The sequence below is a fragment of the Phyllobates terribilis genome, unplaced genomic scaffold (assembly GCF_046119375.1).
Source record: "Phyllobates terribilis strain yellow unplaced genomic scaffold, ASM4611937v1 Scaffold_3__8_contigs__length_932513732, whole genome shotgun sequence".
NCBI lineage: Eukaryota > Metazoa > Chordata > Amphibia > Anura > Dendrobatidae > Phyllobates > Phyllobates terribilis.
Window position 1 is genome coordinate 878,650,987 of NW_027362763.1, and position 26,049 is coordinate 878,677,035.

Here is a 26,049-nt window from a genome sequence, read left to right on the forward strand (position 1 = left end):
GGGGAACAGCCTGCATGAGGCATTATTTGGGGGGAACAGCCTGCATGGAGCATTATGTGGGGGCACAGCCTGCATGGAGCGTTATATGGGGGCCAGTATTCTGTATGGAGCGTTATAAGGGGGCCAGTATCCTGTGTGGAGCGTTATATGGGGCCAGTATCCTGTATGGAGCATTATATGGGGGCCAGTATCCTGTATGGAGCGTTATATGGGGGCCAGTATTCTGTATGGAGCGATTCGCCGGTTTCTGAGCTATTGTGGAATTTACGATACTGTATATGTCATGTAATGTAAGAAGTGAAATCTTTGGCATTGTACTATATATACATTTCTCTGCCGTATCTGTGCATTATGAATCGTGGTATATGTTAAAGGGGCCCACTGAGACTCTTTCTCCCAGGGCCCACAAAAACCTGGAGCTGGCCCTGCTTATACCCCAAAGTCCTTATTTGTGCCATTTTTACCCAATGGTTTTCATTTAATAAACAATGGTGGTATGCATTTAGCGTCTATTTCAGTTTTCATATGTGAAACAATATTACACGTGAAAATAAGAAACTTTGTAATATATCTTATTAGAGAAATCTGCTTTTTTTCTCCTCCAGGACTGATCATTCATTCCCAAAATTCTCAATTCATGGGTAAAAATCTATCTTCAGTGAATATAGAATTTTCCCCTTACTAACATAGGAGATAACATTGTTTCAGGAGAGCTTGCAGCAGCATGTCTGTGTCTGCCTAGTCCTCTTCCCTTCATAGAATTTTAAAAGTATCAAATGTCATCTCCTATCTCAGTAATGAGAAAATCTGTCTTCACTGAATACAGATTTTACCTGTGAAATGAGAGGGAAAGCTCAATTCGGGAGGAGAAAGAAGCAATTGTCTCTGATAAGCATAGGTTGATAATAATGAGGGCAATCTGGGTTACTGCTTGGGGCCCAAGGCTCTGACAGGCCCATGGCCAGATCTCACTAATTATAAGATATCAGAAGCCAATTCCTGGGCAGTGAGCCTTCCTGAAGCTCCGCTGCCGGCAATAGAGAATGACAGCGAAGCTATAAGGGAGCTCCCATCACCCTCTCTGAGACATTAATCAGTCGGCACTGGCAACAAGAGGAAGTGGAGCCACAGGAGATCGTATGGAGAGGTAAGTATTAAATACTTTTTTTTTTCCAATAAAGTGAACAAAATGGGGGTGGCAAGGAGGAAAGTATAATGAATTGAGGGTCGGGGTGGGAGAAAGAACATGACATAATGAATTGCAGGAGTGAGAGGCGTATCGTGGTGAGGGATTGAGGACACAGGACAGTAACTGGTAATGAATTGGGGGAAAGAATACGGGGGCTAATTAATTTATATATTTATTGGGCAAGGAAAATGGAGTTAGTAGGGACACAGTTCTGGCTAATCAATTTACATTTGTAATGGTGAGTTGCATATTAGCTAATTAAATTTTAATGGCTGGTGCATGTCTGCATTCAGAGACGCAAGGTGGGGAGATTCCTTATTCAGAAAACATATGTGTAGATATATGTGAACTCTCTTTATTTTCAGGGGCATGGTGATCAGTGCAGCAAACTCTGCAGTTACAGGGTCCCGGACTTCGACATAAAGTTTTGACAAGATGAAGAAGAAAAAGGCTATAGTCAGATGGGACATTAGCGGTAAGTTACTGGGGTACTGCATAGGTTTGCTGTATAGGGTACGATTACATGGACGGACCGGCGGCACTAAACAACCACCAATCTGTAAACCATTAGTGATTGGCGGTCGTTTACAGCGGTCTGTCTGTTTAAACAGGCTACTAAATGATGCACACTGAGCGATCTGTTCCACATTATATAGCAGTTTGCCTAGCTCTGCTCTAAGTGCATCAATTTTCATTAACCCATATTTTTCTGTATCAGCTTTCATCTTATCCACTTCCATTTGTAATGTAAAAATAGACTGATGTGTGTTAGTACAGTTTAGTATTATTTTCAAATGTGTATATTTTATGGTGCAATCCTGTACAGTAATGAAGATATAAAATATACCCAGCAGATTACAGCATCTCCATTATAATGTTATATACATTTTCTGCAGTGGGAGACAAATATATGTCACGTGCAGGTGACAAGGATATATTATAGAGTACACAGTGATATCAAGCCAAGCCTACAGACATAATGTAAATGAAATTATTCAGCAGATAATATGTAGGACAGGAGGCCGTCTACACTTACAGCACAGAGTTTTCTGAAGTCTTCTTATCTTCATAGCAGTGCGGTAGGCGGAAAACCTCACATTGTTTAGGTCACCTGGGAATAATAAAGGAAAGATTAGGAGAGCAGCATTTACTGTTGTAACCACATCTTCCCTTCATAGTTTACAGATGGCATTATTTTATCAGCAGCCAAGAGTTAGTGTTAACATACATAAAACGAAGCCTTGCCAGTTCTACTGTGACAGCTGCTGTATTTTCATGTAACTACCATCAGTACAGAACGCCTTATAAAGCAGATGAGCATCGACCGGATGATCATGGAGCATGTTGGTACAATAAAATCCCTGAGACCATTAGTCAAGAAGACTCTCAGTTCATTTCATATTTGGGCTGTATACTTGAAGTAGAGATGTGCTTTGGTACAAGTTCAGATTAGGCAGTGACTATTTTTTTTTTTTTGCTATTTTTCAGACTGAAGTGTGGATTGTCAGGTCACAACATATTGATGACTTATCCAAAGGATAGGTCATTAATATCAGATCGGTGGGTGTCTAACACCAGGAATCCTCACCGATGAGCTGTTAGCTCCATAGCTGCCACTGGATCTAAACACTTTGAACAGAGCTCCTTTCAATGTGTTAGAGTGGTGGTGCCAGGTTTTGGACCTATTTAGTATTGATGATCTAATCTGTAGATCAGTTATCAACATATTGCGACTGGACAATCCCTTTAATTGTATACTGCAAGAATAACCCCATAGGAATGCTATATAATTCATTGCTAAATATTTTTAAAGTTTGAAGATTTATGTATAACTTAACCCTTTCGCGCCAGAGCCTGTTTTTTGCCTTCGTAACCAATTTTTACAATTCTGACCACTGTCACTTTATGAGGTAATAACTCGAGAACGCTTCCACGGATCCCCCTGATTCTGAGAATGTTTTTCCATAGCATATTGTACTTCATGATAGTGTTAAAATTTGTTAGATATTTTCAGAAATAAACGCAAGTTATATCAGAAATTTGGCAAAAAAATTTAAAATTTCGCAATTTTCAAATTTTAAGTTTTGTGCCCTAAAACCAGAGAGTTATGTCACACAAAATAGTTAAGACGCAGCTTCGTCATACCCCGTAGGGTCTCTGATGCCAGCAGGTAATTATTCTTCCATAGATTTTTTATTTACTTATTTTCTTGACTTGACCACTCAGGAATGCCTGGCTTGTTATTTATATGTGGATCAACTGTGCCACGTCATATATGACTTTGGTGACACAATCTGACCAATACCTCTAAAATATGGGCCCCCATTGCCAATAGACCATCTCTCCTACTCATTCCTTGATTCACTTATATTATTTAGGGGGGTTTGCTTTGTCATAAACACATATTTTGACTGGTTGTGCCGTGCTATTTATAGCCAGGGTTGCTTAGTAGGTCTACATTAATCGAATGTTATATAAGTGATGTAAAATATACCTGTGGCACATAACATAGTGGGGTTTATTGCTATTTTTATGCATATTATCATGAATTCCCCCATATGAAGATTGCACAAGATTTTGTCTGTTTTAAATGCTTTTAAAAAGTTTTTCTTTTGTTGTCTAAATGTAATCATGTAATAAAGATTTTTTTCACTTTTCCAACATTGGGTGTGCATGGTTATATATCCTGAGTCTTTTTCTTCCGAATAATTTTGTGTCTTTACATCAGGTTACTGTAGCACCCCTTTCTATTTGTGATTATTATTCCCCAGCAGTGCCCACTTTTTCTTTTTGTGTATTTCAATTTCTAATTTTTCCAACAAAATTTACAAAACCAATTTTTTTACAGACCATTTCACATTTGAAGTGACTTTGAGGGTCCTTTATGACAGAAAATACCCAAAAGTAACACCATTCTAAAACCTGCACCCCTCAAGGTGCTCAAAACCACAATCAGGAAGTTTATTAATCCTTCAGGTGCTTCACAGGACTTAATGGAATGTGGAAGGAAAAATTAAAGTTTTACCTTTTCCCACAAAAATGATACTTTAGCCTCAAATTTTTTATTTTCGCAAGGGTACCAGGAGAAAATGCACCATAAAATTTGTTGTGCGATTTCTCCTGAGTACGCCGATACCCCATATGTGGTGTAAAATTACTGCTTGGGCGCATGGCAGGGCTCAGAAGGGAAGGAGCACCGTTTGACTTTTGGAATGCGAAATTAGATGGAATCGACAGCGGACACCATGATGCATTTGGAGGGCCCCTGAGGTGCCTAAACAGTGGAAACTCCCCTACAAGTGACCCCATTTTGGAAACTAGGCCCCTCAAGGAATTTATCTAGATGTATGGTGAGCTGAACCCTCAGGGGCTTCACAGAATTTTATAGTGTTGAGCCATGAAAATAAAAAAATCACATTTTTTTCCCACAAAATGTTGTTTCAGCCCCAATTTTTTTATTTTCACAAGGGTAACAGGAGAAAATGGAACCCACAATTTGTTGTGCAATTACTCCTGAGTATGCCAATACCCCATATGTGGTGGAAAACTATTGCTTGGGCGCATGACAGGGCTCGGAAGGGACGGAGCACTATTTTGGCTGGAATAGGTTGCGGACACTATGTCACATTTGAAGAGCCCTAGACATGCCAAAACAGCAGAAACGCCCACAAGTGACCCCATTTTGTAAACTACACCTCTCAACAAATTCATCTAGGGGTGCAGTGATCATACTGACACCATATGTGACTCACAGAAATTTATACCACTGGGCGGTGAAGAAAAAATAATTACATTTTAACCTCAAAAAATTGTTTTAGACCCAGATTTTATATTTTCACACGGGGCAATGGGTAAAATGGTGCCAAAATGTGTCACACAATTTCTGCTGAACATGGCAGTACCCCATATGTGGCTGTACAGTACTGCTTAGCCACACAGCTTGACTCCGGAGGGACAGAGTGCTATTTGCCTCCTGGAGCACAGATTTTTCTAGCATAGTTTGCGGACTTCATATACAGACCACAAATAGTTACTAGGGACAGGTAGAGTTAATGGTTGGGACTAGCCCAAAGTGGGAGAGACTAAAGCGAAGGGACAGACGGAGTTTCTTTTCAGGAAGGCAGATACAGTGGTTTGCAAAAGTATTCACCCCCTTGGCCTCACAACCTGGCATTTCACTGTTTTTTCCTGAGGGTATGCATTAGTTCATGTAAAGAACATGCCTACAACTGTGAACATTTTTTTAATGTGAAGTAAATAACAAATAGGACAAAATAACTGAAAACTTCAGTGTGCAGAACTATTCCCCACCCCCCCCCCCTCCAAAGTCAGTATGGTGTTCTTGGGGTAATGAGCTGTGCTGGTTTGGCACGAGACATAGCGTTAACCTTGGTGGCCAAAAAGTTCAATTTTGGTCTCATCTGACATCAGTACCTTCCTACATACAGTACATTTAGGGAGTCTCCGACACATTTTTTGGCAAGCTCAGAACGAGGCTTACAATTTTTGTGTGTAAGTAAAGGCTTTTTTTCTGCCCACTTTTCCATAAGGGAAGAGAGGGCACTCTATGGAGTGTACGGCTTAATGTGGTCATATGGACAGATACTCCAGTCTCTTCTTGAGAACTCTACAGCTCCTACAGGGTTACCTTTACTCTCTGTGCGGCCTCTCTGATTAATGCACTGCTTGCGCAGGCTGAGAGTTTTGGTGGGCAGCCCTGTCTTGGCAGATTTGTTGTGGTACCATGTTCTTTCCATTTGATGATCATGGATTTGATGGTGCTCCGGGGATCATCAGAGATTGGGATATTTTTTTATAACCCAACCCTGACTTGTACTTCTCAACAAATTTGTCCCTGACTTGTTTGGAGATCTCCTTGGTTTTCATGGTGTTGTTTAGTTAGTGGTGCCACTTGCTTAATGGTGATGCAGCCTCTGCGGCCTTTCAGAAAAGGTATATACTAACTGACTATGTGACACTTAGATTGCACAGGTGGACTTCCTTTCACTAAGCATGTGACTTATGAAGGTAATTGCTTGCACCATAAATTTTTAGGGGATTCATCAAAAAAGCGGTGAATGCATATGCACATGCCAATTTTTAGTTATTTGATCCCATAAATTTAATTTATGCCTATATTTTTCTCACTTCACTTCGCCAACTTATACTACACAAATCGAATTACAAAAACATTTAAACACAGGTTGTAATGTAAAAAAATAGGTAAAAAGCCAAGGGGGTGAACACTTTTGCAAGCCACTGTAGGGCCTAGCTTGCAGCTAGAGAAGACCTGCTTAGTAAGCAGAGCAGCATGAATTGTGTGTCCCTAAAGTGAGCGGAGACCGAGGAAATGGATAGCGTGATCCAGAGCAGAGACAAGGAAAAGTGTATTAAAATGTCATATGTTCTAAGAGAAATGTCCATGAAGTTTTGTACCCGCTTTCCACTGTACATACTTTTCCCTACGTTATTGTTCAGTAAAACACAGTTTATTTTTGAGTGGTGGTCTCCCTCATTAAACTCTACAACATCTGGTCCTGGCCAGCCAAAGTCACTGGCATCATGCGGTCTGCAAGGGTGTATCGCCATGACAGTACAAGTCCACACACCCAGCCAGGACCCTTATTTTCACGTAGTGTGCCGGGGCAAGCATGCCCTGACACGCTGACAGACAGACATCTCTGCTCTGCTCTCATTAACCTTAGCTATTAGATATTGATATGTTCTTCAACTGTCAAACAAATTTTCTGTTTTTGTTCTAGACTTCTTTCATGATCTATGTTTGCTGTCAGTGAAATGATAGCCACTTGTTTTTGTCTTGATGGTTTGCTACAATGTATCAGCATACATTGATGCCTTATCAACATTTATGTTGTCTGAGCAAGTGATTAAAGGAATTATACAAATAAAAAAAAATTAGGGACTACTGTACTGTACCAGCACTAAAGCCCATTTGCTTTGCTGAATGAAGGCATTTTTTTTTCATTGGTGGGCAATGTTCCATAGCTTACTATAGAGGAAAAATACATTAAAGCTATGTCTTTGTGGTTTTTTTTGCATGTTGCATGTATTAGGACAGTCTGAGTTAAAACAGGGAAGTTTCTGGTTCATGGTGATTACAAACAGCACCGCTCTCTCTTTGGAGGATTAATTACACAACATTTGATTTCAATAGGAAACATGCAACACTTGCCGCCAGCTCCAGAAGTGTGAGCCCTCCTATAATGTAAATAGATACAAAGGGTTCCACTTACCAAGTGATTGGAAGAGTTCAGTCATTTTCGGGTGGTCCCAGCAAGTGGTTTGTGTTTGATGACTGCAAATTAAAAGAACAACAGTGAATAATCTAGTTGCGCATTTCATGTCATCTCTCAAGTTTCTTTTGACACTTAGTACATATCATATGATATTAATATTACGCTATTACCTTTACCTGAGGGATATACTATACAGAGTCATGTGTTTGCAATATATTGTAACATATTGTGCTATGTGCATCTGTGATACCAATTTTTGTATGCTCTAACATGTATTTGTTAAACAAGCAAGTGTTCTCTATTGATCTCATAAGTCTATGGTCTTTAGTGCAAAATACCATTTTTAGGAAAGCTCGCCACAATCTACCGGTAATAGCATGTTTATAAATTGTGATGAATTGCGTAGCCTTTATAGCTTAGACCATGTAAATACTTTGATGCCCAAAAATGACAAAAGTATTCTCGGAGTGATACCTTTATTGGCTAACCAGAAAAAATATATTTGCAAGCTTTAAGAGCACAGAGGCAGGTTTACAGTTTTTTTTTCTGGTTACCCAATAAAGGTATCACTCCGAGAATAATTTTGTCATTTTTGGGCATAAAAGTATTTACATCGATTTTTCTGGCTAACACGGTACCACAATATAACTTTTTATTGTACATCACAGCTTAGACCATTAAAAGGTTAAATAGGAACTAAGTTTTCAGATAGAAAGATTTTAAAAGCAGAGAGTTAGATGATGAATGAAAAATGATGTTGACATTAATTAATTACTTTCACATCTGATCCAGTGCAAATAAATTATTAAACCTGTAGCAACATGAAGATTCAGTTTTGTCTTTTCCAATCTAATTTACTATTAATCAAACGCATTACTGTCATACTGGTGAAAAACAGTTACAATATTGCCCATGTACTATGCAAGCCTTGTGTTTCTATATAAACTCAGCATAAATGACTAAACCATTACAGAGCTCAGATAAAAAGTTGAAAAAAGAATAGCAGCTCTATATCTTTTCTTCCAGCGAGTCTGTCTGATCTTTCTTCCTCTTGTACTACTCATGTACATTTAATTTGACACTTTGTTCTCACAACAACGTAATGACTGCAAGCAATGTTATGCTCCCTTCCTCCCATTACCACCTTTTTACAGTACCTTAAAGGAGTTTTCTGGGGCTATGCTGCTGATCGCCTATCCTCAGGATAAGCCATTATGATTAAAAAGTAGGGGTTTGTCTCGGAGCACTCACAGCCATCAGCTGATCATAGAAGCAAAAGTGCTTCAGGACATCCGCCGTCATTGTCTGCTAAATAAAGCTACATAGATTTTATTACTGGTTGTTTTTTGTGCTATTGATCATGACTAAGATTGGTGCAGTCGAAACGCGTCGATCTTAATACTGGACACTTGGTGGTTGCTGATTTTCATATTTATGGTTTTATTGGATTTTCATAAATAAAGTTTTTGGACATTTTATTTCCTGATTGCTGGAGATTTTTTCCTATTTTCTGCATCGTTTCCCACCCGGACCAGGGCGGCTCCATTCGATGGCTTCTTAGAAGCAAGGTGCTTACCAATTGGTGAGCTGACTTTTCCTTTCCCCCTCTTCCCTATGTTACACATGAATAAGAAAAGGACACTATATTTACTAGAGAGCTGAGATCCCTTCATTCAGCTGATCAGTGGGAATGCCGAGAGTCAGAAAATGGAAAAAGTGTCAATTCAGCTCCCCACTAATGTGGTAGAGATAAATTTCCAGGAGACTTCCAGGGTCGCCAGTCTGTGTTCTGGGTGTGGTGCACGGAGTATACACTGGTCTGGCTTCCAGGTCAAATAGCTCTCAATGGTCCAAAAGGGGATGTTATCCAGCACCAAAGAAAAGTAGTTAACACTTAACCTTTAATTATATAGCCTACAAAAGTTGAGATGATGTGCATATATTAAAAAAATAACCCATAGTGCTTACATGTTTCACTTAGAAAAACTGTTAATCAAAGCTATGTATAAAGGTGTTTCTACCTGAAACGCGTAAGCATATCTATGATTAAGGGTTTTTCTACACGAAAAGTGTAAGCGCTATTGGCTCTTTTTTAAATATGTGCACATTCTTCCATTTTTTATTCTATGTGATTAAAGGCTAAGTTTTAACTACTTTTCTTTGTTGCTGAAGAACATCCCCTTTTCGACCACTGAGAGCTCCAAACTACCATTAATTTCTATTTACATATAAAACTCAGACTTTTTATTAATCGAGCTGTGAGCATGCTCTTAGCTTGTAACATTTTTGTCTGAGTTCTGCTTCTCGTCTTGACATTGAGAAGCCTACAGTAGGTGCAGCCAAGATTGGAATCTATCTTAAATACAGAGAGGTGGTATTTAGAAGATATTCCATCTGCCCTGTATTATGTAATAGAGATTGGCCCAGCAAGAGAAAGTTACTTGAGTAACAGTAAAATTCACTGATAGGATGCTCTCAAATAGCTTTTTTGGTAATAATGGAGGACCCACTGGAACAGATAAGCTTTGCCTTATTATGAGACTTGTATTACATGCATTACTATGATTGGGGGGGCTACTATGATTCTGGCACTATGGAGACATTTCTAAGAGTTGTATAATGAATAATAATTTAAGGCATGCACTTAGTATTGCTAGTACTGCCTTGAATACATAATCAGGAGTGTTTTTAATATGTGTGACCAAAGCACACATCATTGAATCCTGTGAACACCAAATATAGATATTGGCAACAACCCATCCAATCCACACAGGCAAATAAATCAAACCATAGATGTCCATAAATTAAGTGATGTGTAATAATGAGAAATGAAAAAGGGAAAAAGTATTGAACAAATGAAGAAAGAGAGGTGCAAAAAACCATAGAAAGTCATGACACCAGCTGAAATCTATCAGTAATTAAAAAGCAATCCTGCCACTTAGTGAAAAATAATATCAGCTGATTCAACTGATGGCCTATAAAAAGGTGTCTCATTACCAAGGTGTCACACAAGAAACATCTCATGATGGGTAAAACCAGTGAGCTGTCTCAAGACCTTTGCAACCTTATTATAGCAAATCAAACTGGTGGCATTGGTTACAGAAGAATCTCTAAACTACTGAAGGTTCCAGTGAGCACTGTTGGGGCCATAATCCAGAAGTGGAAAGCATATCATATCAAAATAAACCAGCCACGACCAGGTGCTCCCCACAAGATTTCAGACATAGGAGTGAAAAGAATTATGAGAAGAGTTGTTCAAAAGCCAATGACCACCTGTGGAGAGCTACAGAAAGACCTGGAATAAGAAGGTACAATTGTCTCAAAAACAATAAGTAATGCACTCAACCTCTATGGCCTGTATGCACACTCCCAATGCAAGACTCCATTACTCCATTGCTGAACAAAAAGCAGGTTCAAGAGGGTTTAAAGTTTGCTCAACAACAATTAGACAAGCCTGTGAAACACTGGGAGAATATACTCTGGTCAGATGAGACCAAAACTGAACTCTTTTGATGCTAAAGTACACACGATGTTTGGAGCCCAAAAGGCACTGCATATCACCCCAAAAACACCATACCAAAGTAATGTTTGGAGGTGGAAACATCATGGTGTGGAGCTGTATTTCAGCATACGGCACTGGCAAACTTCATATAACTGAAGGAAGGATGAATGGACAAGTGTAACAAGACATTCTTGAAAAAAAAAAAAAAATCTGCTGCCATCTACCAGGATGATGAAGATGAAATGAGGGTGGACATTTCAGCAAGACATTGATCCCAAACACACAGCCAAGGAAACTTTCACTTGGTTTCAGAGAAAGAAAATAAAGCTGAAGAATGGCCAATCACTTGACCTGAACCCAACAGAAAATTTATGGAAGGAACTAAAGCTCAGAGTTCATAGAAGGAGCCCATGGGACCTTCATGATTTGAAAAGTGTTTGTGTGGAAAAATGGGCCGAAATCACACCTGAGCAATGCATGTGACTAGTTTCTCCATACAGGAGGTGTCTTCAAACTGTCATCATCAACAAAGGCTTTTGTACGAAGTATTAATTCAACTTCAGTAAGTGTGTTCAATATTTTTTTCCTGTGTCATTTCTCATTATTATACATTACTTAATTTATGGATATCTATAGTTTGATTTCTTTGCCTGTGTAGATTCGATGGGTTGTTATCGACGTCTGGTAAGAATTTCATGTTAATAGCACCTTTAGAAATATATTTATCGTATATGCTCGTGTGTAAGCTGACTTTTTCAGCACATTTTTTATGCTGAAAAAGCCCACTCGGCTTATGCTCGAGTATATACTTAAATTATAGTATATTCAGGCTGTAGGAGGTGGTGGGGCGGTGCACAGGCAGTAGCATACCAGGATTAGGGATGAGGGGGCCATGCATAACAGGATTGGGGATGAGGGGGCCATGCATACCAGGATTGGGGATGAGGGGGCCATGCATACCAGGATTGGGGATGAGGGGGCCATGCATACCAGGATTGGGGATGAGGGGGCCATGCATACCAGGATTGAGGAGTAGGGGGCCATGCATAACAGGATGGGGAAATTTACCAGTAGCTGCTGCATTTCCCAACGTAGGCTTATACTCGAATCAATACGTTTTCACAGTTTTTTGTGGTAAAATTAGGTGCCTCGACTTATATTCGGGTCGGCTTATACTTGAGTATATACGGTACTTAGAAAATTGGTTACGTGTACAATACTTATTTCACCCGCTGTATCCATCCCAAAGGTTCTATTTTTCTATTACCTCATAGTAATATATTACCAAACACACACATTGAATAAATTAATTGAGTGCAACACAGCATTTATAATTCTTTGGGAGAAATAATCTTTTGTGATACATTTTTTTTTCAAAAATTTTAAGAAACATTTTTCAGAACAGTCTCCTTCTGTTACCTATTTCATTGTGATAAAGTAAATACCAAAAATCAGATTTCATGCTTTAAATGGTTGGATTCATCAAAGTACAAATCTGTGCCAAACTAACTGGGTAAAGAGAAAATATTCTGCTTCTTTGATGTGATGAAAGCACTTGGACATTGTATATAGCCTACATTACAATGGTACAATGTCGTGTTTTTCTTTTTGATGTTTGCGAGCGTATTTGTCTCCTAACATCACTGAAGTATAAAACGTCTAACGCATTAAATAACTCTTACAGACTATGTTACCTTAAAATGCATTGCTATCTTTACATTTTCTGAAATTCCATTCTAGATTGTCTCCTCAAATCTCAATATTAAAAGCCCTTTGAGGTATTACAGCAAAGTGTTCATTAATTCCTCAAAATGACTTTATTCTGAAGTCTAGTCTCTGAAATGGCACTTATGAAATGTTCTGGGCATAGTTAATATTCACATTCATGTACTAAAGTAAAAAATTAGAAATGTTGCTCTTTTGATTTAAATGAAGTAGTGAAGTTTAAGACAAAGTAATAACAGAAAAGGACACCATGTAACAAGTTAAACAGTTCACAATTTGCATTTTCCTTAATACATTACTATTTGTACTTTGCAGGATCAGGTCTGTTGGCACAATGGGAGTTTTTCTGAATATAAGAACTTTTGGTACCCTGAGCATCTTATGAAGTTGCCACAGAAACGATGAATAGATGAGATTCAGCTGGCAATAGTCCTGTTACTGTATATACTATTATTAATTATGTGTACATGGACAGGGCTGTCCTCCATAAGCAAAGCAAGTGTGGGGGCGATAGTCTATGGTTTATGTCACACATCTCACCTAACAGTAATGGGAAGAGGCTGAGGGCTACTATATCTGGGCCTATCCTAAGAGGAATATGATAGCATAAACCAGCACAAAGAAGTAAAAATTAGGTATACACCAAATCATTTTATCTCATAGACCATTCCATGCTTGGGCATTTACAGATGGCTAGGAACTTCCTATTAACTAAGTAGAAGGTGGCAGGAAGCATGTGTGGGTTGGTTACTTATAGATATGGCACTGTAACGTGGGTCTACAGGATCTTTGTTTTTTGTTCCTTTTCTGGGTATCGTGTTTTTGGTGCATAAATCTGTGAATCATGTGGGGCAAGATTTCAGATTATGATAATAAAATTGATGCTGACACTGTAAGTAGGGGAATGGCACCATGGATGGTTATATTATAGAAGCACTATCACTGTCTAAAATTGTATTTAGCTAGGCCAGGAAAAGCACGGTGGCTCAGTGGTTAGCACTGTTGCTTTGTAGCACTGTGTTCCTGGCTTCAAATCCCATCAAGGACAACATCTGCAAGGAGATTGCATGTTCTCCCCGTGTTTGTGTGGGTTTGCTCCCAAACGCCAAAGACATCCTGATTTAGATTGTGAGCCTCAATATGGACAGAGATGACCATGCCTATAAAGCTCTGCAGAATATGATGGCACCATTTCATCAAGCATAATAATTGAATATATGGCTTGTTTACATGACAGTGTTGTAGTCTATATACTGACCATATATAATTTATAACGAGCACTGGTGGTACATTGACTGAGTATTTTTATGCAAAGCCTTTGTTTCACCATTATTTATCTCTGATGACCGGACTGAGATACACAGAAGTCTGACCAGACTTTCTAAATAAAATTAGTCTCAAGTATTTTTTTTTTAAAGGTGCCTGTATACAATTAGGCTCTTTGGGTTGCCACAATAGCAGATTAAAGGGCCCTATACACATTAGACCAACATCAGAAGAACAAGCCAATATCAACGGTTTTGGCCGACAGTCTAATGTGTATGATACCTCTCAACTGTACCCCGATGTAGTGGGACAGATGCATCTGAGATATCAGATTTCAGATTACTGATCCTTTTGTTCTTTATGGCTAAGGTAACAAGGGTATATTAAAAATCGGTCTGATTTTCGTCCTGAATAGTGGGACGATTTTTTTCTCACTTGTCATCCGTTTGCGGTCTGTATGCAATCATTTTTTACTCAGCAGCTATTAATCATTTACAGGGTCATTTACAGTTCCCTATTCTACAGAATTGTAATGTATCCGTAAAAATCAGATGCTTTACTGTGGCTTCGTATGGCATAGCACTCCTCAGATTTACACGGTGATGTGAGCGAGCCATAAAGACATAAGCCTAAGCCACTGCCACAGATGTCTGGCAGCAGCTATTTCATAGAGAATACAGGAGTACCTGGCCAACTGAGAGCTCCTGTGTAGGAGAGATTCTAAGGTAATAGCTCTCGAACGCACGAACCAACGTTCAGCAGACAGCTATGTAAAGTGTATGAGGACTTAAGAATAGTCTCAATTAGTGGTGAAATCAAAATCAGATGCCCTTACAGGAGACATGTGGGATTATCCTACTGTAATTTCATGACTGATCACACTTGGACTAGATACCATAACGCTTTTACTGGGTAATAACAAGACATCTTTCCATACACGATCATCCTAATTCTTTTTCTCCACTGTATATCCTTTTGTTAGATGTCATTCTAAACATTTACAGGAAATAAATTATGAAATCTGGTGAGAATTAAAATGTATGTATGTGTTCATGTATCGTAATCTTTCTACAAGAGAAGCTCTATGTGTTCCATTTGGAATTAAGGAATTCATAACTATTATCCCCATGGGATGTACAATCCATAATTGTTTCTGGGGGTAAACCACACCTGGATTTGAGGATCGGCTCATGAAAGCATTGAGACATTTCTTAAATACATGAAATGTATTTGCTAGTTGCAAGGTGTTCAGCACAGATATGAGTAAATCCAACCGGATAAAAGGTGATGAATTATGAAATAGTCTACACTTCTTCTAAAGACACTGAAAACCCTTAAAAAATAAAAAGACTATTACTTCTTGCCAAAAATAAAGTCGTTATTTGATCAATATTGATGGAGACAGATGAGCAGAATAGATTCTCTCATCTTTGAAGAAATTGTTTTTATTCCATTATGACTCTGGCAGCCTTTCGAACGTTACACTATAGCATAAGTAATCCTTTTGTCAAAGATTCAACTGAAATCAATTTGTTCTTTTATTAAGAGTTCTCAATTAACATAATTTATGTTAAGGTTAAAAAAATAAAGGGAAGGATTGCATGATGACTAGCCTTCACCGGGCAGAAGGTTGCGATCTCAGAATTCAATACGTGAGCATCTTTTCACATAACTCCTGACTGACAAAGACCGATTCACTGGCACATTATCTAACTACTTAAAGTTCAAATATTAAACAAAGACAATCATTCATGGTGGTGCTTGAAGACGTCAGAGCAAATAAATCAGGTTATATGCGTTGTCTGAAAATTGCTGATTTCTCGTCCAGATACAGAAGAGACGATCAAAAGAAGGCATTAAGTCATACATTATTGTGATTTAATTGCAAAGAAATAGTATTTTCCTGAACTATTAAATTTTCAGAAAAAAATATATACCGTAAACTACTGTAGGTGTAAGGAACCAGGGTCATCCTCAGCAGTCTGTGAGATTTCAGGCTGCATGGGGTGCATGTTGTTTCGATAGAAGGGCACCTAGACTTGCTACACAAAGCTATGGATCATCAGTTTTACATGATGTGCTTACTTTCCATAGTTTGCTGCTTAAGAAGCATCATTTACACAACCGAATGGCAGTGTAACTTGGGTACCCCGCTGCAGGTAACTTGGCACTGTTTGGGAGTGGTTATCAGGTATTGTATGTTTATTTTTATCTATATCTCTGTATTATTTCCACAATATATTTTCCATCTTAAGGTGGGTTCTGTATCAATAGAAAATATCGACATGGCACCATCCAACCGTAGGCTGGGTCTATAAGACTAGGACTACACAGAGGCATTATATAGTGCAACTTTCACATTTTAATAGTACACAGCGTAGGACGTAAGTCAAAGTATTTGTCTAGACTTCAGCTGCAGCTCACTACAAGTCTTCATGCAGCCCCAACCTGAGGAACAGCGATAGATGTGTTGGACTTAGGTGAATGACTTTACTTCCTTAGATAAAATCCTTACTTGGTTCAGTTCAGAAGATTTTAGACTAGAATGTTTAATATGAAGAGTAGAATCCATTATCTTATATTTAAGGGAACCTGTCACGTCCTAGTAGCTATGTAAACTGCCCCTATTGGCTTGTTAGTGATGCAAGCTGTTTTTATGAAAATCGGTGGTAGTATAATGTTGTTATATCGTTTTATATACTTTATCTTACCTGCTCGTATTCAGTCATAGGGGAGTAATTCTCACATTCAGTCATGGGCGGTCGCCGCGTACAGCTAGTGCTGGCGCCACCCATGACATTTGAATACTGCTCCCGGCAAGCATGATGTTTGAGGGGCGCATGCGCATTTGCACACGTCGGGCCACTGGTCCGGCGCGTGCACACTGAGGCTGTGTGATTACCAGCTTCAGTGCCCACGCGCTGTGACCTGTGGCTCCCGGATCGTGCGCGGTCAATGTATCTTGCGGTCACCGCATACACAGTGACACTGTAGCGGTGACCGCACGATACATTAACCACGCATGACTGAATGTGAGAATCAGACCCCTATGACTGAATAGGAGCAGGTAAGATAAAGTATATAAAACAATATAACATTATACTACCACCAATTTTCATAAAAACAGCTTTTCAGTGATGCACATTGCATCACTAACAAGCCAATGGGGGCAGTTTACATAGCTATTAGGACGTGACAGGCTCCCTTTAAGACATGTGGTTGGCACATTCCTCTCATAGGATCAATTACTTCAATTATAATCTAAGCAATAATTAAAGGAGTATTCTAATCTTCTTTCTTCAGGAGTGCATGGCTTCTCTTCCTCCCAGCTGGGGGCGGTGCACTCCTGAAGATTGACAGCGCAGACCAGCAGTATGGCTATGCCTCTGGTCTAAACTGAGCGCTTTCCCAGGTTATTAGTCAAGACGGCTTTGCCTATGTAGCATTGGAAAAGCACAGGGGGACTGAAGCTGGCTGAATCCAGCAATCTGGCCAGCTTCAGAGCAGCGCTCACAGGCTATAAAGCTTAGAGTCTGTAAGCAGCACACGCTCCTTGCCTAGGAGATCGGCCTCTCACACTGCAGGGCGGCTGGTAACCAATGCAATGAGCTCTATACAATAGAATTAAAAATCCCTCTGTTCTGACAAAATAGCGCAAAAAAAAAGTAAATTGCCCCAATTGGGAAAGGGGTAAAAATCCCTTCATTTTTGAGAACGGAAAGGATTTCTAATAAGACGTAAGTTGCTTGTTTTTACAAGAAGTTGGCAATTTTAGCTATTTAAGAACTTGAGGCAACATCTATAAGATTAGAAAAAAAGGCTTTTTTCTTATTAGCATATGCAAATCTATGTAAAATACTACACACAAAACAGTGTAACAGTGTAGGTAATATACATACACATATATATATATATATCTATACACACACATATTTACGCAGTACAATTCCTGTAAATCAAAGAATTATAAAATGATGGACAAACTGGGAAATTCTATTCCAATAAAATTTAGCAATGTATCCTAATATAGAATAACCTGTACCATAAATGCTCCTTTTTAACAGTAGTGTCTTATGACCCGACTTTGCTACACAGTCTTATGAAATGCTAATTAACATGTAGTTTTCTCCAATAAAAAGTTTTGGACTGCTGGAATTACAGTAACATTTTGCAGAATACTGGATTAAGGGAATTTTAATGTAAATCCATGTATACAAAATACTGTACAGCCATGTAAAAATCTAGAGCAAGAATCATTCCATACAATTTACTTTACGGAATGGAAAAAAATCTTGATCATATCTGTTTCACATTTTAATGAAGCTAGAGCCAGAGATCCTGCATAAAATATGCGAGCTCCAGCTAACTGCAACATGTTGGAATGATTCGGCATCTTCCATTTTCCCAAAACAGTCAAATTAAATAATTTATTTTAATTATTATTTTCATCAAGGTAATCCATTTGCAAGAATGAAACGACAGCACAAATCAACATGCATCTGTTAATTACGGAATGCATATTTATTAGTTTTGTTAGCTTACAAATTGCAATCTCAAAAAGGTAAGAAAGTTGTAAGTACGCCTTACATTTCCATGTTAAACAGTTCAAACATGGTATATTTCAATAGATACTGCTTTCATATATATTTTCCACTTGTTATCATCATCCAATAGATTTATGAAGCAGACAAAAGTATGTTCGCTTTTCTGACAATGTAAGAGATTTGCTAATTGATACCGCTATTATTGGAAGTAAAATTATTAGTCAAGATGTCACCATATACTTTATAGCCCCAATTCATCAAGACTGGTCATTTTTTCACCGGTCTTGATGAGGAGCCATGGTGGATTCAGGGACTCCTTACTCACGAAGAGGTGTGCACTGGAGTGTCTGACGAGTGGCGTACGCCAGAAACTTTACGCTGCGCAACTCTGTGTTATGCAAACATTTTTGCAACTTTTCGAAATATTTAATCAGGATTGGCGCCAACAATTTGATGGATCTGGCTGTTAATTCAATATAGGCTGATGAAAAACATCTGTAGAAACTGAAGCTACAAATATATAGATAGCCTTTGTTCTTGGATTCACAATAATCTCTATACAGCAAACAAACCAATTTGGCGTTGCTAAAGACTTCTGTTGAGCTAAACATATGCACTCAATAGCTGTCAGTGGAACAACAGCTATTTCCCTACTGATTTCCCCCCATGTACACATGCACGCTCATCCAAATGGCTCAGGTTGTTCAGATCCTGTGACTGGGGGGGGGATTAGATACTCTGAATCTTTGATGTAGCCTCACAGGAAGAAGCTGCAGTGTGTTAGATCTGGCAATCGCGGAGGCCAGTGTAACGTGGTGAATTGACCCAAGACGACGCATCACTGAATCCATATCCGAAGATATACTGCCGCACGTCTGGACAGAGCTGCACTACCACGTAGACATCTGCCATATCACCTATTTGTATACAATGTTATGTACGGGTATGAGGAACCCACTGGCACAGTACTGTGCACCTGAAAAGAAAACAGGGCAAGTCAACATTAATACTAAATTTAATGAAATCTACCACAAAACTCAGATGTTTTGTATAAAGTCAAGGATTTTAAGTTACACAATGAATGAGGTTGAGAACTGAGGATTAACCTGTCAGTATGAAGATCAACAAAATACATGGAGAGACGTCTGTACCGCCTAATGCTTGATCCCTTATTAGGCTATGTTCACACTAGGCGTTTTTGCATAGTTTTTTCATTCAAATTTTCAGCTGTGTTTTACAGTACCAGCAAAATCTATGCGATTTCAGAAATCTCATGCACACACATTGGTTTTTGTGTCATCAGTATTTTGTGCTTTGCATGGTTTTTTGCACAATAGAGCATGTCATATCTTTCAGCATTTTTTCAGCGTTTTTCACCCATTGAAAATAATAGGCAGTGACAAAAACGCTGAGTTTTCTTGTGCCAAAACCTGATGAAGTTGAATAGGTAATTTTTATTTTGTCACTTATCAGCATGCATAAAGAGACAAATGGACAGTGACAAAAACGCAGTAAAAAACGCAGCAAATAACAAGCAAAAACCAAGTGAAATCTGATTTATGGAGGCAGAAACTTTACTACCAAGAGATCAGGTTTGCTGCAGAAAAAAAAAACGCTGAAAAAAAAGCCTAGTGTGAACATAGCATTATGGAACATTTCTGATGCTATTTTAGGAGAAATCATGTACATGAGCGGATCAGGTAGTAATTTAAGTGGAAGGTTAAAATATTCTACCCATCATTTTCAGAGCCCTTCACACAAGACAGGGGTGTATGTAAAAAACAATGAACACTTTCGAATCCTGAAATATCATAATGCCTTTTTTATCTCCCTCCAGTTATCTCGCAAGAACCTTCATAAATAACAAGTCTCTGTGCAATTCCTTTCAAGTGTTAGTTCAAAGTGTCATCTTCCTCTTTAATCAAGAGCAAAAAATGTTTTTCCCATTCGATAGTTGAAAAAGCCGAATTGCTAAGTTTATGTAAAATTCTATGGCACTGATTTGTATGTGCTTTTATCTGACGTATTTCACTTTTGCCTTTCTGTACAATTTTGGACAAAAGATACTTGTTAATATGTACTTTTTCCCCCATGTATGGCAGGTTCTATATTTTATTATCTAAGAAAATAATTGATCAAATATTTAAGAAAAGCAAAATTCCAAGTCAGTTTTTTCACATCACACACTTTGAATACAATCTCAGACTTGATTTAATATTCCTTTGGGAGCTGAAAATATTTTCTTAGCAAACGTGTGACAGAGGTTACAAAGATGTTCAATATTTTTTTAGTACGAAGAAGCATTTTAATGGCTCAGTCCCAGGAATTAAATAGTAACTTCTGTAATTTTATCTAGCCAAGTAGGCAACTGAATGATTGCACTAAAGATATAAGGAACCCAAGTAGGGGAGGTATAGCATATAACCCCTACCTTAAAGAGGCACTCCCACCAAACTATTTAATGCCTGAACCTGTGTAAATGCATATGTAATATAGTGTAAGTGAGATAATATATTCACTGATCACTGTCTTCTCCGTTGTCCAATACCGACCCAATCATAGTCTGGGTCACATGACAGCTATTCCGACTTGCCCAATCACACCGTTGGGTCTATGTGTGACCAGGAAGTTGCGTTGACAATGTTAATCAATGGAGTCTCGTTCTGACAATCCATAGACTTACACTTGAAAAGTCGATTACGGCTCACCCATATTGCCCTGTGTGATCTGAAGAAACGGAATAGCTGTCATGTGTCCCAAGAGAGAACCAGAGCAGCACTGGAGAAGTCGGTAATTAGTGAGTATAGTAACACACTTATTACTAATCTACACATTGTCATGTGACTGGATTCAAATCCTTGAACCTGTGCTTTCTGGTCGACCTCTCGGTGTTCGCCGAGAAACAGCAGATACACCTTTTCTCCGGGTGTTTACTTTCTGTTATCCTTGCTTCGGTCTTTTTAGGGTAACAGTTGTTTTCATTTACTCATTTGTCTTCCCTATCACCTTTCAGGTGCGACTTTATATACTTCCCCCTTACTGGTATTTACTGCTGGCGATACTCTCATTTGTATGTAGAGCTATGGTTTATCTCTCTGCTGTTTATGTTCTTTACCCTGCACCTATATTCTGTTTCTTTTTAGCAATTAGGAGGAATATTCTCTAACAGTACGTATTTAATCCTTTATTTTGTATTTCATGGTTTGTTTTACCCACTCTGGGTTCTCTTTCTTTTTCAGCACACTTTCCCTTCTGTATGTAATTTGCACTCTGCTCTGCCCTTCGGTACTTTAGGAGGAACATGAAGTGCTCAACAGCTTTTCAGGCACCATACATCAGAGTTGCCATCGTCTATTCTATGGCTATCACAGCTCATGCAGGAACCACTAGGGACTGCGGGGTCAGGATCTCTAGTCTGTGCAGTAACCCAGGTGTGGCCGACCAATCAAAATTACCCAAAGAGCGCAGCGACAACTCATCCAAGAGGTCACAAAAGACCCCACAACAACATCCAAAGAACTGCAGGCCTCATTTGCCTCAATTAAGGTCAGTGTTCATGACTTCACCATCAGAAAGGGACTGGGCAAAAATCGCATGCATGGCAGAATTCCAAGATGAAAACCACTGCTCAGCAAAAAGAAAATAAAAGCTCGTCTCAGTTTTGCCCGAAAACATCTTGATGATTGCCAAGAATTATGGGAAAATACTATGTGGACTGAAGAGACAAAAATTTAACTTTTTGGAAGGTGTATGTCCCATTACATCTCACGTAGAAGTAACACAGCATTTCAGAATAGGAACATCATAAGAACAGTAAAATATAGTGGTGGTAGTGTGATGGTCTGGGGCTTTTTTGCATCTTCAGGACCTGGAAGACTTTCTGTGGTAAATGGAACCATAAATTCTGCTGTCTACCAAAAAATCCTGAAAGAGAATGTCCAGCCATCTGTTCGTGACCTGAAGCTGAATCACACTTAAGTTATGCAGCAGAACAATGATACAAAAAACACCAGCAAGTCCACTACTGAATGGCTTAAGAAAAACAAAATTAAGACTTTGGAGTGGCCTAGTCAAAGTACTAACCTTAATCCGACTGAGATGCTGTGGCATGACCTTAAAAAGGCGGTTCATGTTCGGAAACCCCCCAATGTGGCAGATTTACAATAATTTTGCAAAGATGAATGTGCCAAAATTCTTCCAGAGCATTATAAAAGACTCATTGCCAGTTATCGCAAACACTTGATTATAGCTATCGCTGCTAAGGGTGGCCCAACCAGCTGTTAGGTTTAAGGGGCAATCACTTTTTCACACAGGGCCCTGTAGGTTTGGATTTATTTTTCCCTTTATAATAAAGACCTTCATTTAAAAACTTCATTTTGTGTTTACTTGTGTTATCTTTGTCTAACATTTACATTTGTTTTGTGACCTGAAACATTTAAGTGTGACAAACATGCAAGAGAAAAAGATCAGAAAGGTTAAAGCATTTGTACTATAGACAGTAATTTAACCTGCCTTCTATCTGAACCATGCTTTCTATTCCAGTACATTCTCAGCATCTTTTTACTATTAAGTTAAATGTGCATGGCAAATATCTCAAGATGCCTATTTTAATTGATTAAGGATCGTTAATCCTAAAAATATCAACATCCAGCTGGTTTCCTGTATGCCTCCAGCTCATCATTAAAAAGGCTTGAAATGACTGCAAAACCTTTTCTTTTATGACATAAAACAGCCCAACATGAAGTATGGCTGCAATGCACGTTACTACCGTCCCTCTCCTGAGCTTTTGTAACTGTAAATGTTGCATGGTGGCCTCAGCTTTCAATATCAGCTTGAATATGAATTTTATGTCCACCGCTGGGCTTCTATCCCACATACTGGAACAGCTGTTTGTATGGTCATTTGCCTTATGAATATTAGCAACCATTGTCCTTTTCTCTATGATACAAAAGAACAGGTATAATTTTATATGAAACACCTAATAAAGGTCACTTTCTAATGTTACTTACAGTTAGGTCCAGAAATATTTGGACAGTGACACAAGTTTTGACAGTTTAGCTGTTCTCCAAATTTTCCATTTTCAAGATACAGTTATATAATCAATATGGGCTTAAAGTGCAGACTCACAGCTTTAATTTGAGGGTATTCACATCCTAATTGGAGTAAGGGTTTAGCAATTACAGCTCTTTAATATGTAGCTGCCTCTTTTTAAAGACAGCTTCTGCCGGAGAGTATGGATATCACATACATCACCGCCGTTCCCGGCTCAGAAACCGGCGTATCCTCACATCACACAGTGCATGCACTGTAGAGAATCAAAAGTCTGCAGTCACGCAGAGTGACTGCAGACTTTTCAATTTAGATGGGACAACCCCTTTAATGTCAAAATTACTTAATGGTCCCCTGTCAAAAGTCACTGTGGTATAGAAATCGGCCATAGTAAACCTGTGTCCACGGTGCCATCATATAACTTGACTGCAGGTTCCAACTACAGTCCTAGGACATTGCATCCTTATGGGAAACATCTACTGCAGCAAACATCACAGTTGCCTAAAGTCATTACGCAGCGCTGTCAATTCTCATTGCGCAGCTCTGTCAATTCTCATTGCGCAGCTCTGTCAATTCTCATTGGGCAGCTCTGTCAATTCTCATTGCGCAGCTGTCAATCCTCATTGCGCAGCTGTCAATTCTCATTGCGCAGCTGTCAATCCTCATTGCGCAGCTGTCAATCCTCATTGCGCAGCTCTGTCAATCCTCATTGCGCAGCTCTGTCAATTCTCATTGTGCAGCTCTGTCAATTCTCTTTGCGCAGCTCTGTCAATTCTCTTTGCGCAGCTCTGTCAATTCTCTTTGCGCAGCTCTGTCAATTCTCTTTGCGCAGCTCTGTCAATTCTCTTTGCGCAGCTCTGTCAATTCTCTTTGCGCAGCTCTGTCAATTCTCTTTGCGCAGCTCTGTCAATTCTCTTTGCGCAGCTCTGTCAATTCTCTTTGCGCAGCTCTGTCAATTCTCTTTGCGCAGCTCTGTCAATTCTCTTTGCGCAGCTCTGTCAATTCTCTTTGCGCAGCTCTGTCAATTCTCTTTGCGCAGCTCTGTCAATTCTCATTGCGCAGCTCTGTCAATTCTCATTGCACAGCTCTGTCAAATCTCTCGTATGGGAGTTCCAAAGGTTGGTGAGCACACTTTTCGGATTAAAATTCCCCACTTAAGAGTATGAGCACCATCAGTTTTGCCTGTAATTCACCTGAAAAAATGTTCAATAAAAATCAAAAACAATGAACATAGGCACAGCAATGTCAAAACTACTTGTTGTTCATATGGTCTGGTTTCTTTTTAAATTCTTTTAACCGCTTCAAGCATCGAAAGCTGTGAAGTGGCTAAAAGAAGTGACCGCTCCACTCTCTAGGCGTCTTCTGCTTGGAAGCTTTCACCATTAGATATATAAAATAAAAAAATAAAGTTACATTCTTGAAAATGTCTTGATTTGTTTTCTCATCACACTTATAGGGGTTGTCCACCACTGATGGGCTGCAGCCTACACAGTGCTCAGAGCATATGAGTGGTGCCGGACCAGGATGTAAGTGTGCTTTTTTCTGATTTGATTTAGTACAGTGGGGGATTGAAAAGAAGTTGTCTGGCAGTGCACAATCCCTTTAATGTTAATTAGTGTTGGAAGGAAACTGTAGCTACTTGGTGCGAGCGAGCAGCATTCGCTAGAGCTGTCTCCATGCACTCCCCCTCTAAATCCTGTCCAGGTCATTTCTATACTGCATATCTTACAGATTCATATCAAATAATAACACTGCCTATAACAAGGTCACATCAAATTGAAACAGTTTTTAGAAAGATGGAAAAGCAGCGACCTTCAAGGAGAGAGATAAGGTTTACACCAAGAAAGTAAGCCCACTGTAATATTTGTATAAATACAAGTCAATTGATAAAACATTAGCCATCTAGCCATAGCATTGTGCTTTACAACTAAGAACATAGTATTATGGATTTTTTGGCCACAATCTTTACTTTTTTTTGGGGTTCTTTTAAACCCAAAATACTTTCAGCATATCATATGGGCAGCAGGGTGGCTCAGTGGCTTTTCAGTCCTGGGTTCATATCCCACCAAGGGCAATGTCTACAAGGAGTCTGTAAATTCACCCCATGTTTGCGTGGCTTTCCTCTGCGTACTCCAGCCAAAGACATACTAGTAGGAAATGTAGATTGTGAGCCCCAATGGGGACAGTGATGATAATGTCTGCAAAGCTCTGCAGAATATGATGGTGATATATAAAAAAGTAAAATAAATAAATATCATGATAATGAAATTATTCTTTAGTCATTAATGAGGTCATCCATCATTATTTAAAGCATGGCAACCAGCAAAGAGGCCCAGGAGGGTAAGGAGGCCCCCTCTCTGCCACAATAGGTTGCCTATAGAACTAGTGTCAGATATATCATAAGTCTCTATGAGGTCTACTGTTTCATAACTCAAGTTCTTTTCCCGCTAATACCAGTTCTGGTCTAGAAAACAAATCTCTTTGTGTCCTATATGCAAATAACTGACCCATTAAATT

General features: G+C 39.0%; 1 protein-coding gene across 6 annotated transcripts in view; it reads right to left on the minus strand.

The window, feature by feature from the left end:
• UTRN (utrophin) overlaps window positions 1–26,049 on the minus strand; it is a 768,906-nt gene that overhangs the window by 134,913 nt on the left and 607,944 nt on the right. For all 6 annotated transcript variants that reach the window (XM_073672652.1, XM_073672651.1, XM_073672650.1 and 3 more), the window contains 2 exons: window positions 7,444–7,505; window positions 2,226–2,300 (listed from right to left, as the gene is read on the minus strand). In XM_073672652.1, coding sequence (XP_073528753.1) covers window positions 2,226–2,300; window positions 7,444–7,505 — 137 coding nt within the window. The remainder of the gene's footprint in view (window positions 1–2,225; window positions 2,301–7,443; window positions 7,506–26,049) is intronic.